The sequence below is a fragment of the Macaca fascicularis genome, chromosome 11, assembly GCF_037993035.2.
Source record: "Macaca fascicularis isolate 582-1 chromosome 11, T2T-MFA8v1.1".
Classification (NCBI taxonomy): domain Eukaryota; kingdom Metazoa; phylum Chordata; class Mammalia; order Primates; family Cercopithecidae; genus Macaca; species Macaca fascicularis.
This window is the reverse complement of record NC_088385.1, coordinates 118,393,505-118,406,430: the sequence shown is the minus strand read 5'-3', so window position 1 is coordinate 118,406,430 and position 12,926 is coordinate 118,393,505. Positions and strand designations below refer to the sequence as shown.

Genomic DNA, 12,926 nt, shown 5'->3' with positions numbered 1-12,926 from the left:
CCTATTGGCCATAAGCAGGAAGGGTGTTTCTGGGTCATTTTTGAGAGTGACAGCCCATATAGCTGCCTTTGCATGTCTGCTCTTCAATTAAAGTAGTTTGATTTTTAGAATGCCAGAAGAATTCTAAATTTAACTGAGTAATTTTTTTAAAGTTAGCTTTGCAATCTTACACAGTGAAAGGCTGCTTTAATCTGGGAGAAGTCCTTGATCTGAGATAAAATTATTGATAAAAATGACATGAATTTGAATATTTTAGCTATTTTTTTCTCATCAAAAATAAGAATAAAATCTTGTAATTCTTATTCAGTATTTGGTGCTTAATCCATCATTGCCACATATCGAATACATGGATATGTTGTAGAAAGGTAACATTCTAATTTTAATGCTACCCATATATATATTAAAAACCTGTTTTCTGAATCATAATGTCCTTTTGATATTAGTTCTGAATGTTTATGTTAAAATTTTAATCTGATTTGTTCATTAAAGTTAGTTAATATTGATTATGTTGGGACTAATAAAGTTTTCTGCACAAAATGTGTTTCTCCTGCTTCCCTGGAGAAAACTATATTGGCTACTTTTAAATAAATTGTTACCATCTAAGCAGGCAGGTCATGTGACCTTGAAGCATCTAACCTTGAAGAGCAAGTTCCACTGATTTTCAAGGTGACTTCTTTGCTCAAAAGGGCCTTAATAGTGGTCACTGAATGCAAAGTTCTGTTGATATTTTTCTTGAGGTCCATTATTTGAATAAGTGATATTTATTTAATGAGAATATACTAAATAAGACATGATCATTAATTACTGTGAACATTTTTATTACATTAAGATATAAGGACTGCTGATAGACTATAACTATTCACATAGAAATATACGTTCTGTGTCAGAGATGTTGAATATTTCCATTTGAAAATTATAGTGCATAACATTAGCATTCTTCTAAAGATCATGTTCTTGTTTAAATTCCTGTTGGGAGCCAGGCATGGTAGCTCACGCCTGTAATCTCAGCACTTTGGGAGGCTCAGGCAGGCGGATCACTTGAGGTCAGGAGTTTGAGACCCGCCTGGCCAACGTGGTGAAACCTCGTCTCTACTAAAAATACCCAGCTACTTGGGAGGCTGAGGCAGGAGAATCACTTGAACCTGGGAGGCAGAGGTTGCAGTGAGTTGAGATCGCACCATTGCACTCCAGTCTGGGCGACAGAGAGAGACTCTGTCTTAAAAAATAATAATAATAAAAAAAAACAATTCTTTTGGGAACACACATTAATTTGAAGTTCTAAAGAGTTTGGCAGCAGGGTGAGAGAGTGAGGAGATTTGGCTTTGACATTAGGAAAGTTTTCGCTTGGTGTTAACACCAGTAGACTTATCTGATGAGGGCCATTCTGTCCACTCTTCTTAGCTAATAGATTGGTCTAATGCACAGTAGGCTGATTTAGAAAGAGTAGTCACTAGTGGCATGGCAGAATCAATAATGCAGAATTTTGACAATTCATGTAGTGCTGATTTCTTCCCCAAATGTCAGTTATATTGGTCATCTATTAATAGACTAATACAAGTCATCTCCTTAATAGAATTTTCATCTCACAGCCTGCTAAGCCTAAGAAACTGCTTACAGGTTACTGTTACTGCTTACTGTTTTAAGCCGAGTTTTAAAATTGATGATCATGATAGAAGAGATAACCTAAAATTTTAGAGAAATTTAAGAAGGGTATGTACATATATTTTAGTAGTATCGAGTGTATAGGGATTAATAGTCTTCTGTTTAAATTTTTTTTTCCTAATTTTAGAAGTAATGTAGAAAATTCGGGGTGTGGAAAGGTAAAATATATGGAAAGTTAAAAATATTTTATCATGTAGTCATAATTTCTAGTAACCTATTTCTTTACAAATAAGACATAGTTGAAACAGATTGCTACAGTTATTTTAAGAGTTGACATCTTATTGTTGATTTCTTACCACCAACTTCATCCCTCCCTTTCTTTAAAAATAAAGGGAAATAATAAAATTTATTTACAAAACTTTATGGCATTCCACAAAATAATTCTGAAAGAATTAGTATGGCCAAAAAATATGTACGGTGTTGTGTTTTTTTTTTTTCCTATTTTTAACCAAGGAAAAACTGTAGAGTGAGTGAGAGTGTGTGTGTGTGCATGTGTGTGGGGATGGGTGTATTTAGCAGAAAAGTAGTACTGATGAACATCATGGCATTTATGTGATGTTCACTGTTTCTTCCTTAGGGCCTCCAAGGATGTCCCCAAAGGCCCAGCGACATCCTCGAAATCACAGAGTTTCTGCTGGGAGGGGTTCCATATCCAGTGGCCTAGAGTTTGTATCCCACAACCCACCCAGTGAAGCAGCTACTCCTCCAGTAGCAAGGACCAGTCCCTCGGGGGGAACGTGGTCATCAGTGGTCAGTGGGGGTAGGTAACACTTGGGCATAATGACGGTACTCATTTTGTCATTACACTAGATGTAAAGAGGGCTGAGCTACAACTCTGTTTGAGGAAGTGTAAGTATATATATGTTAAAAATAGTAGAATCACCAGGAATTGGGAAGCCCATATTTTTATTCTGGGCTCTACCACTTATTCACCATATATTAAAGCAAGTCAAACACTCATTCTGAAGTTGAGATTTCTCAGTGAGTAAAGTGTTAATAATTTTTGCCTAGTCTACATTATGGGGTTGTGATGAGATTCCTGTAAGGTTCATAAATATGGATATATTATAAAACTATAAAGTTTTGTGAAGTACCTCTCGAATGCGAGGCAAACACAGTATGTAACACTATTTGTAGGGATCATATTTCCTTTTTAGCAGCTTTGTTTATCATTACATTCTGTAAACATTTATTTTTGGCTTACATTGTAGTGTGTTTCTATAGCATCTGTATAGGGCACTAATTCCCAACTATATTTCCATTATAAGGAATATGAAATACAAATGAAGCGTCCAAGTTTTATCTGTGATTAGCATAAGGAATATGCTGACACCAGCTATAAAAGTATAAAAATTAGGCTGGGCGCGGTGGCTCACCCCTGTAATCCCAGCACTTTGGGAGGCTGAGGCGGGTGGATCACAAGGTCAGGAGATCGAGACCATCCTGGCTAACATGGTGAAACCCTGTCTCTTATACTAAAAGTACAAAAAAAATTAGCCAGGCGTGGTGGCAGGTGCCTGTAGTCCCAGCCACTCTGGAGGCTGAGGCAGGAGAATGGCGTGAACTTGGGAAGCGGAGCTTGCAGTGAGCCGAGATCGCACCACTGCACTCCAGCCTAGACGACAGAGTAAGACTCCATCTCAAAAAAAAAAAAAAAAAAAAGTATAAAAATTAGACGTTGACATGATTTTACAATAAGGCTGACTGCTTTTGCTACTTTGCCAATCAATCCTTAGTGCTTTGTTCCCATAACTGTGGTGAGCAAGAGCTTAAAAAAAAACAACACAAAAAAAACTTAAGTCTATTTAATCAGTCCGTAGAACCTTTAAAAGAAACAAGATCGGCCAGGTGTGGTGGTTCATGCCTGTAATCCCAGCACTTTGGGAGGCTGAGGTGGGTGGATCACTTGAGGTCAGGAGTTCGAGACCGGCCTGACCAACATGGTGAAACCCCATCTCTACTAAAAATATAAAATTAGCCAAGTGTGGTGGCTACTCGGGAGGCTGAGGCAGGAGAATTGTTTGAACCCAGGAGGTGGAGGTTGCAGTGAGCCAGCATCGCACCATTGCACTCCAGTCTGGGTGACAAGAGGGAAACTCCATCTCAAAAAAAAAAAGAAAAAAGAAGCAAGATCTTCAAGCTTAAGGAAAACGAAAACAAAACAAAACAAAACCCAACTGTTAAATCTGTTTTTAGTTGATATACATTTCTGCTCAGCTTCATGTGATGTACATTCATGTAATTGTACCATAAATTCGTTTGTACTCTTTATTTTCTTCTTTGGTCTTCAGTTATCTAAAGACTACCAAGAAAACAAAAATTTAAAAAATCTTCAGCCAGCCAGGCGCAGTGGTTCATACCTGTAATACCAGCACTTTGGGAGGCTGAGGTGGGCAAATCACAAGGTTGGGAGTTCAAAACCAGCCTGGCCAACATGGTGAAACGCCGTCTCTACTAAAAATACAAAAATTAGCTGGGCATTGTGGTGCGTTCTTGTAATCCCAGCTACTTGGGAGACTGAGGCGGGAGAATTGCTCGAACCAGGACCCAGGAGGGGGAGGTTGCGGTGAGTGGAGATTGTGCCACTGCACTCCAGTCTGGGCTACAGAGCGAGACTCCATTTCAAAAAAAAAAAAATCTGCTTCAACTATTCCATTAATCTTTTGACATTACTTAGATGGTCTGGAAATTAATTTTGAGAATAACATGATTAGAAGTGAGAGAGTATAAGCATAGTTTTGGAGATACACTCAGAATAGCATTATAGATTTGCTGTTTTTACTAATTGGAAAAATGGCAGTTGTTGAGTAATAGTTTTCTTCCGTGACGCTTGTGACTTACAAAAAAAAAACCACTAAAATGAAGTAATCAAACCATTTTCTCTAAACCTTTGAATCTAATCTCTGCAGATAGGTTTATAATGGTATATGAAACCTATTAGATACATACTTGGAAGTCGTATGAGATACAAACCCTGTTTTTATTATCTTCCCCTTTTGACTAACTTGGGTCTCAAGTTTCCTTGATTACTGCACAGTGAACCTTGATGTCGCTATAAAGAATTTATAGAGCTAGGCGTGGTGGCTCATGCCTGTAATCCCAGCACTCTGAGAGGCCAAGGTAAGCAGATCACCTGAGGTCAGGAGTTTGAGACCAGCCTGGCCAGCATGATGAAACTCCGTCTTTACTAAAAATACAAAAAATTAGCTGGATGTGGTGGCGAGTACCTGTAATCCCAGCTACGCCAGAGGCTTAGGCAGGGGAAGCACTTGATACATTTAGTTAGGAGAGAAAATCATACGTATTAGTAATTGTTGTTTTTCTTCAGATACTTGTGGTTTTGATTGCCAGCAAATTCCTAACATTTTGGAAAAGAAAACAGTAATGGGATAAAGGGAAAGGGCTAGAGAGGACTGTTTTACCTAGGTCTTAAGAGAAGCCTCTTTGAGGAAGTAACATTTGAACTGAGAATGTAATAAATAAATTTTCCCTTTCTTCTAGTTCCAAGATTATCCCCTAAAACTCATAGACCCAGGTCTCCTAGACAGAACAGTATTGGAAATACCCCCAGTGGGCCAGTTCTTGCTTCTCCCCAAGCTGGTATTATTCCAACTGAAGCTGTTGCCATGCCTATTCCAGCTGCATCTCCTACGCCTGCTAGTCCTGCATCGAACAGAGCTGTTACCCCTTCTAGTGAGGGTATGTAACAAAAGGCTTCTAGATCCATAATCTCAGCTGTGAAATTGAATGTTAGAGAGTAACATTATATGAAAAAATTCTAGCTTATTTTTATTCATAGACAAATATTTTTAATGCACATTTAAAAGTTTGTGTAAATTTTGATGTTGTTTAATACTACTAATTTAATACAATGTCTGTGTTAGAAAGGTTAACATTCCTGGGTGTCAAATACCTATGTAAATAAAATTATTGGTGTTTCATATGACATCTACAAAGGAAAAAAGCCTCTGTTTAAAATGAAAGCATTCTTTCCCAAAAACATAGAAAATCAAAATTATTGTTCAGTGTTTTCTTGTTTTACTTTTCTAACTTCTAACTCTGAATTTAAAAAAAAAAAAAAATGTTTTCTAGCTAAAGATTCCAGACTTCAAGATCAAAGGCAGAACTCTCCTGCAGGGAATAAAGAAAATATTAAGCCCAATGAAACATCACCTAGCTTCTCAAAAGCTGAAAACAAAGGTTAGAGTTTAAAGAATCATTAGGCTTAACTGTAGAAATAGGAAGGAGTATGTCTAATTTCATGCCCGTACAGAATATTTTCGTTCAACATTTTTTCTTACTATTGTGATAGATAAATGTATTGCTTGACAAATTCCAAAATCCAAATTTAATATTTGAAATTATTTTTTGATCTTATATCTTATTCTAATTTCTATCATCTCATACCAAAAAGAATGCAATGTTAAAGTTTAAAAATAAACCTGTGTCTAACAGTTCTTAATTTTACAGGTATATCACCAATTGTTTCTGAACATAGAAAACAGATTGATGATTTAAAGAAATTTAAGAATGATTTTAGGGTAAGTGTTGTACTGACTGATTAATTTGAGTTTTAAAAAATAAACATTACTAAAGATTTATCTATTTATAGAAATGCATTATGTATACAATCAGAAACATCAAACCATATATGTAGAAAGCAGAACATTCTTAAAGTGGTCTTTGCCTATCCTTTAAGTGGGATAACTAAAATCATGAGATTTGGTAACCAATTTGTAGGTATCAAATGAGAGTATAGCCCTGACATTTGAAACCACCATAGCACAGCTTAGTATTTGATGGTCATTTGATTACTTTGTTAATGAAGCTAGATATTAGTAGAGCAAGGCCAAGTCATTAATAATCTAGTGTGGCAAATGGAAGATGTACTGGACTCTGGTGTTCTGAGGTAGTTGGAGATTTGTACTTTGTACACAAATATATTATGTCAAAATCTTTCTGTAACATTATTTCTCTATCTTAGGACAGGCTTTGCTTACCATCTCTCCTTGATTGTCATTTCATTCTTTTGCACATTATATACTATAATACACTATAGATATCAAGGTAGATTTTGAGACCAACCAAGAAATCTTCTGGAAAGTTAACTTCTTAGAGAGGTAAATCTAAATACCAGCCTTTTAAAGAAAGTAGCTGAATTAAAGGATGAGTGAATCAAAGGCAAAGGCAGCCTTTCCTCAGCCTGTGTTTTAGCTTTCTAAATGTTAATAATAACTTCATTCTTGATTTATTGGTAACATTCAAAATACTACTTATTATTTCATACTTTAGCACATGTATGTATTCAGCTTTAATGCTATTAACAGTTGTTAACTTAAATTTTAATTTGTTGGCTGGGCATGGTGGCTCACGCCTGTAATCCCAGCACTTTGGGAGGCCGAGGTGGGCCAGATCACCTAAGGTCAGGAGTTCGAGACCAGCCTGGCCAACATGGTGAAACCCTGTCTCGACCAAAAATAGAAAAATTAGCTTGGCATGGTGGCGGGCGCCTGTAATCCCAGCTACTCAGGAGGCTGAGGCAGGAGAATCACTTGAACCCAGGAGACAGAGGTTGCGATAAGCCGAGATCACGCCACTCCACTCCATCCTGGGCGACAGCAAGACTTCGTCTCAAAAAAAAAAAAAAAAAAAAAAAGGTGTTTCAATTTGTTAAACAATAGTTAACGCATACACATGATACAAAGAATATTGAATATGATCATGTGCCCACTACCCAGCTTAGTAAGTTAAGCATTCTAACACAGGTAAACTCCTGTTATGTATTCGCTGCTCCTCAACTGCTTCCCCCTCTTCCCTTCCAAAAGGAAGGGTTTCTTTTCTGTGCAGTTGTTTATATTTACACTGCATATGAATATATCTGTGAGCAATAGATGATATTTTTGCATAATCTTAAATTTCCTATAAATGATGTCTTGCTGTAGGTATTCTTCCCCATTTGAGTTTTTTCCTCAGCATTATTTTTTTAACATCATTCAGCCCCCTCTTATACTACACTTGGATTGAATTTAATATCTCATGAAGAAAAAACATTTTTACTTTGAAGCATGTGAATTAGCATGTTTTTGTAACAGCTTTATTGAGATATAATTTACATATATAAATCAACCATTTAAAGTGTATAAATCAGTGGTTTTTAATATATTCACAATTATATTGTACAACCATCTCCTCAGTTGATTTTAAAACATACTCTTCACCCCCAAAAGAAACCCCATGCCCAGTTTAGCAGTTGTTCCACACTGGCCTCCAGCCCTTCTCTTTCCCTTACTCCCATCCCTGAGTAACCATTAATCTACTTTCTGTCTCTATGGATGGGCTTATTTGGGACAAATTTCCATTTCATACAAATGAAATAATAAAATATATGGTTTTTACGACTGGCTTCTTTCACTTAGGGTAGTGTTATAAAGGTTCATCCATGTTGGAGCATGTTTTAGTACTTCATTTCTTTTTTTTACTAATATTCCATGATATGGATAATACCACATTTTGTTTATCCATTCATCAGTTTGTAGCTATTTGTGGTGTTCTCACTATTTGACTATTCTGAATAACACTGCCACGAACATGAGTGTGCAGTTTTTTTCTCGTCCTATGTTTTCATTTCTTTTGTGTACCTACCTAGGAGTTGAATTGCTGGGTCATATGGCAACTGTGTTTAACCTTTTGAGGAACTACCAAGCTATTTGCCGAGACATCTGCACTATTTTACATTCCCACCAGCAGGGTATGAGGGTTTCTGTTTCTCCACATCCTTGCTAACACTTATTGTCATGTCTTTTTTGATTATAGTGATCCTTGTGGGTGTGAAGTGTTACCTCATTGTGGCTTTAATGTGCAGTTCTTTCATGGCTAATGATGTTGAACATCTTTTGTGTTTATTGGCTATTTATGTATCTTCTTTGGATTGCTGTCTGTTCAGATCTTTAGCCCATTTTAAAAATTGAGTTGTCTTTTTATTATTAGGTTGTAAGAGTTCTTTATATATTCTGTGTACAAGTCCCTGTTAGATACATGGTTTGCAAATGTTTTCTCCTATTCTGTTGGTTTTTTTTTTACTTTTTCATCCCTTGAAGCACAAAAATTTTTAATTTTGATGAAGTCCAATTTATCTGATTTTGTTGTTACTTACGCTTTTGGTGTCATATCTAAGAAAACAGTGTCTAGTCAATCATTAAGGTTTATTACTTTTCTGGGTTTTTTAAAGAATTACATTTAGAGGTGTGATCCATTTTGAACAACTTTGTTTTTCTTTTGACACAGAGTCTCGCTCTTTTGCTTAGGCTGGAGGGCAGTGGTGCAGTCTTGGCTCACAGCAGCCTCAGCCTCCTGGGCTTAAGTGAGTAGCTGGTACTGCAGGTGTGCACCGCCACACATTGCTATTAATAACTTTTGTATTTTTATTGCAGAGACAGAATTCCACCACGTTTCCCAGGCTGGTCTTGGACGCAAGTAACCCGCCCACCTCAGCCTCCCAAAGTGAAAAATTGCTTTCACTTTGCACTGCAGACTCGCCCTGATCTTGTGCAAGATCCAAGAGCCTTCTCTTGGGGTCTGGATCAAGACCCGTTTTCTATAACAATATTATTAGAATAACGTTTGATTTTTTTTTTTAAGTGAAATAAATTGTTACTAAAAAATTTGAAAAAGAAAAGTTCATTGGAGAGTGACTTGGTGCTCAGCCCATTTTGAGCAGTTATTTAGTATAAGGTGGGGTTCAAATTCATTCTTTAATATTAATTTTTTATTTCTAATTGACACATAACCATACATTTATAACCATTTTTACTCTATAGAGTCCAGATTCATTCTTCTGCATGTAGATATTAGTTGTCCCAGCACCATCTGTTAAAAAGACTATTCTTGGCCAGTCACGGTGGCTCTCAATGCCTATAATCCCAGCACTTTGGGAGTCCCAAACAGGCAGATCACATGAGGTCAGGAGTTCTAAACCAGTCTGACCAACATGGTGAAACCCCGTCTCTACTAAAAATACAAAAATTACCTGGGCATAGTGGCGCACACCTGTAGTCCCACTACTCTAGTGGCTGAGGCAGGAGATTCACTTGAACCTGGGAGGTAGAGGTTGCAGTGAGCTGAGATCATGCACTCGAGCCTGGGCGACAGAGTGAGACTCCATCTCAAAAAAAAGAAGACTATTCTTTCCTTCATTGAATTATCTTCACATGCTTGTTGGAAGTCTGTTGACTACAAATGTGAAAGTTTATTACCGGACTCTGAATTGTCCTTCACTGAATCTCTATGTCTTATCCTTATAACAGTACCATACTGTCTTGATTAGAGTTACTGTATTTTAAAAGGCTATACTTTTTCAGTTAGCAGAAAACATTTTAGCTATCATCACAACTGTCTGTAAACCTTCATTAACGCTTGACTTAAATTCCAAGAAGGAGCAACATAAAAAGTCTTATCTCTTTAGGAGTTTTAGTCTTATTACTTTTAGGAGCCTGAATAACCAAATGTATTATTTAGCCTCTTACTAATAACTCCTTGATCCGTAGGGGCATACCAAGAAGAAAAGAAATAGTTTTTAAAAAATGAGAGTGGGCCGGGCATGGTGGCTCATGCCTGTAATCCCAATACTTTGGGAGGCCGAGGCAGGTGGATCACTTGAGGTCAGGAGTTTGAGACCAGCCTAGCTAACATGGCAAAACCCTGTCTCTACTAAAAATATAAAAATTAGCCGGGCATGGTGACACATGCCTGTAATCTCAGCTACTCAGGAGGCTAAGGCAGCAGAATCACTTGAATCCGGGAGGTGGAGGTTGCAGTGATCCGAGGTTGCATTACTGGGTTAAAGAGTGAGAATCTGTCTCAAAAAAAAAGAGAGTGGGGGAAAAAAATGTATGCCAGAACTTAAATTATAATTTTAAAAAAATAGTGAACTTTCTAATTGTTCTCTTCAGATAATATAATGTTATTCTCTTATGTTTTATTGCGTACCAGATGCTGTTCTTCGTGCTTGTATGTTAAATCTTTTATTGTCTAACATTTCTTTCAAGCAAGTTCTGTTTGTATCTGCACTGTGTGTATTAGGCGGCTTGGGCAAAGAAAAGTTAAGTAATTTGCCCAAACTCACGTGTCTAGTAAATAACAGGCCTGGCTATCTGGTGTTTAAGCTTCTAGCAGTGCTTTGAATAGTAACTAATGCATAGTGTATGCCTCACTGTTCAATCAGTGATTCATTAGAACTAACTTCATGACCTGCTCATAGCCCCAGACTGCATTTGTTCACAAATATCTGTAGTCCTTCATTGAGGCAGAAATAGGAATACCTTGTGTGTTTGTTGTTCATTCCCTTGTGAGCCATATGCAGGCTACAGATAGCTTTATTTGTGTAAGATTTAGTAGAGACAGGGTTTCTCCATGTTGGCCAGGCTGGTCTCGAACTCCTAACCTCAGGTGATTTACCTGCCTCAGCCTCCCAAAGTGCCGGGATTACAGGTGTGAGACACTGCGCCCGGCCTGTATGTCTTCTTTTGAGAAATGTCTATTCAGGTCTTTTGCCCATTTTTAATTGAGTTATTAAAATTTTCCCTATTGAGTTGCTTGAGCGCCTTTTATATTCTGGTTATTAATCCCTTGTCAGATAAGTAGTTTGCAAATGTTTTCTCCCATTCTGTGGGTTGTCTCTTCACTTTGTTGATGATTTCTTTTGCTGTGCAGAAGCTTTTTAACTTGATGTGATCCCATTTGTCCATCTTTGCTTTGGTTGTCTATACTTTTGGGGTATTCCTCAAGAAATCTTTGCCCAGAGCAATGTCTCTGGGAGTTTAATGTTTTTTAGTAGTTTCATAGTTTGAGGTCTTAGATTTAAATCTTTAATCCATTTTGATTTGATTTTTTTTAATATGGTGGGACGCAGGGGTCTAATTTCATTCTTCTGCATGTGGATATCCAGTTTTCCCAGCACCATTTATTGAAGAGACTGTCCTTTCCCCAGTGTATGTTCATGGCGTCTTTGTGGGAAATGAGTTCACTTAGACGTATGGATTTATTTCTGAGTTCTCTATCCTGTTCCATTGATCTGTGTATCTTTTTTTTTTTTTTTGAGGCGGAGTCTTCACTCTGTCGCCCAGGCTGGAGTGCAGTGGCACCATCTCGGCTCACTGCAAGCTCTGCCTCCCAGGTTCACGCCATTCTCCTGCCTCAGCCTCCCGAGTAGCTGGGACTACAGGCGCCCGCCACCGCGCCCGGCTAATTTTTTGTATTTTTAGTAGAGACGGGGTTTCACCGTGTTAGCCAGGATGGTCTCGATCTCCTGACCTCGTGATCCGCCCGCCTCGGCCTCCCAAAGTGCAGGGATTACAGGGGTGAGCCACCGCGCCCGGCCTGTGTATCTTTTTTTATGCCAGTACCATGCCATTTTCGTTGTAATAATTTGAAGTCAGATAATGATTCCTCCAGTTTTGTTCATTTTGCTCAGTATAGCTTTTGCTATTCTGTGTCTTTTGTGGTTCCCTGCACATTTTGGAATTATTTTTTCTACTTCTGTGAGGAATGTCATTGGTGTTTTGATGGGATTGCACTGAATCTGTAGATGGCTTTGAGTATTGTGAACGTTTTAGCAATACTAATTCTTCTAATCCGTAAACATGGAATCTCCATGTTTTCTCTGTGTCATCTTCAATTTCAATGTTTTAAAGTTTTCATTGTAGAGATCTTTTACTCATTTGGTTAAGTTTATTCCTAGGTATTTTATTATATTTGTAGCTATTGTAAATGGGACTGCTTTTAAAATTTTTTTCAGATTGTTTGCTGTTAAATATAAAAATGCTCCTGATTTTTGTATGTTGATTTTTGTATCCTGCAACTTTACTGAATTTGTCAGTTATAATAGGTTTTTCTTTTTTGGAGTCTATGTTTTTCCAAATGTAAGGTCATATTATCTGCAAACAAGGATAATTTGACTTATTCCATTCCAGTGTGGATGCTTTTTATTTCTTTTGTCTGATTGCTCTAGTTAGGACTTCCAGTATTATGTTGAATAACAGTGGTGAAAGTGGGCATCCTTCTCTTCCTCCAGATCTTAGAGGAAAGCCATTTAGTTTTTCCCTGTTCAGTATGGTACTAGTTACGGGTCTGTTATATATGGCTTTTATTTTGTTGAGGCATATTTCTTCTATACCCAGTTCTTTGAGGGTTTTTTTGTTTTTGTTTTTGTTTTTGAGGCAGAATCTCGCTCTGTCACCCAGCTGGAGTGCAGTGGCATAATCTCGGCT

General features: G+C 37.5%; 1 protein-coding gene across 50 annotated transcripts in view; it reads left to right on the top strand.

Moving 5' to 3' along the window:
* The window catches only part of ATXN2 (ataxin 2), a 151,989-nt gene that overhangs the window by 88,308 nt on the left and 50,755 nt on the right, over positions 1-12,926 (top strand). For 34 of the 50 annotated variants that reach the window (XM_074007851.1, XM_074007842.1, XM_074007845.1 and 31 more), the window contains 4 exons: positions 2,240-2,422; positions 5,164-5,361; positions 5,755-5,862; positions 6,133-6,203. In XM_074007851.1, coding sequence (XP_073863952.1) covers positions 2,240-2,422; positions 5,164-5,361; positions 5,755-5,862; positions 6,133-6,203 — 560 coding nt within the window. The remainder of the gene's footprint in view (positions 1-2,239; positions 2,423-5,163; positions 5,362-5,754; positions 5,863-6,132; positions 6,204-12,926) is intronic. The other 16 variants (XM_074007852.1, XM_074007853.1, XM_074007850.1 and 13 more) reach the window with 1 other exon arrangement.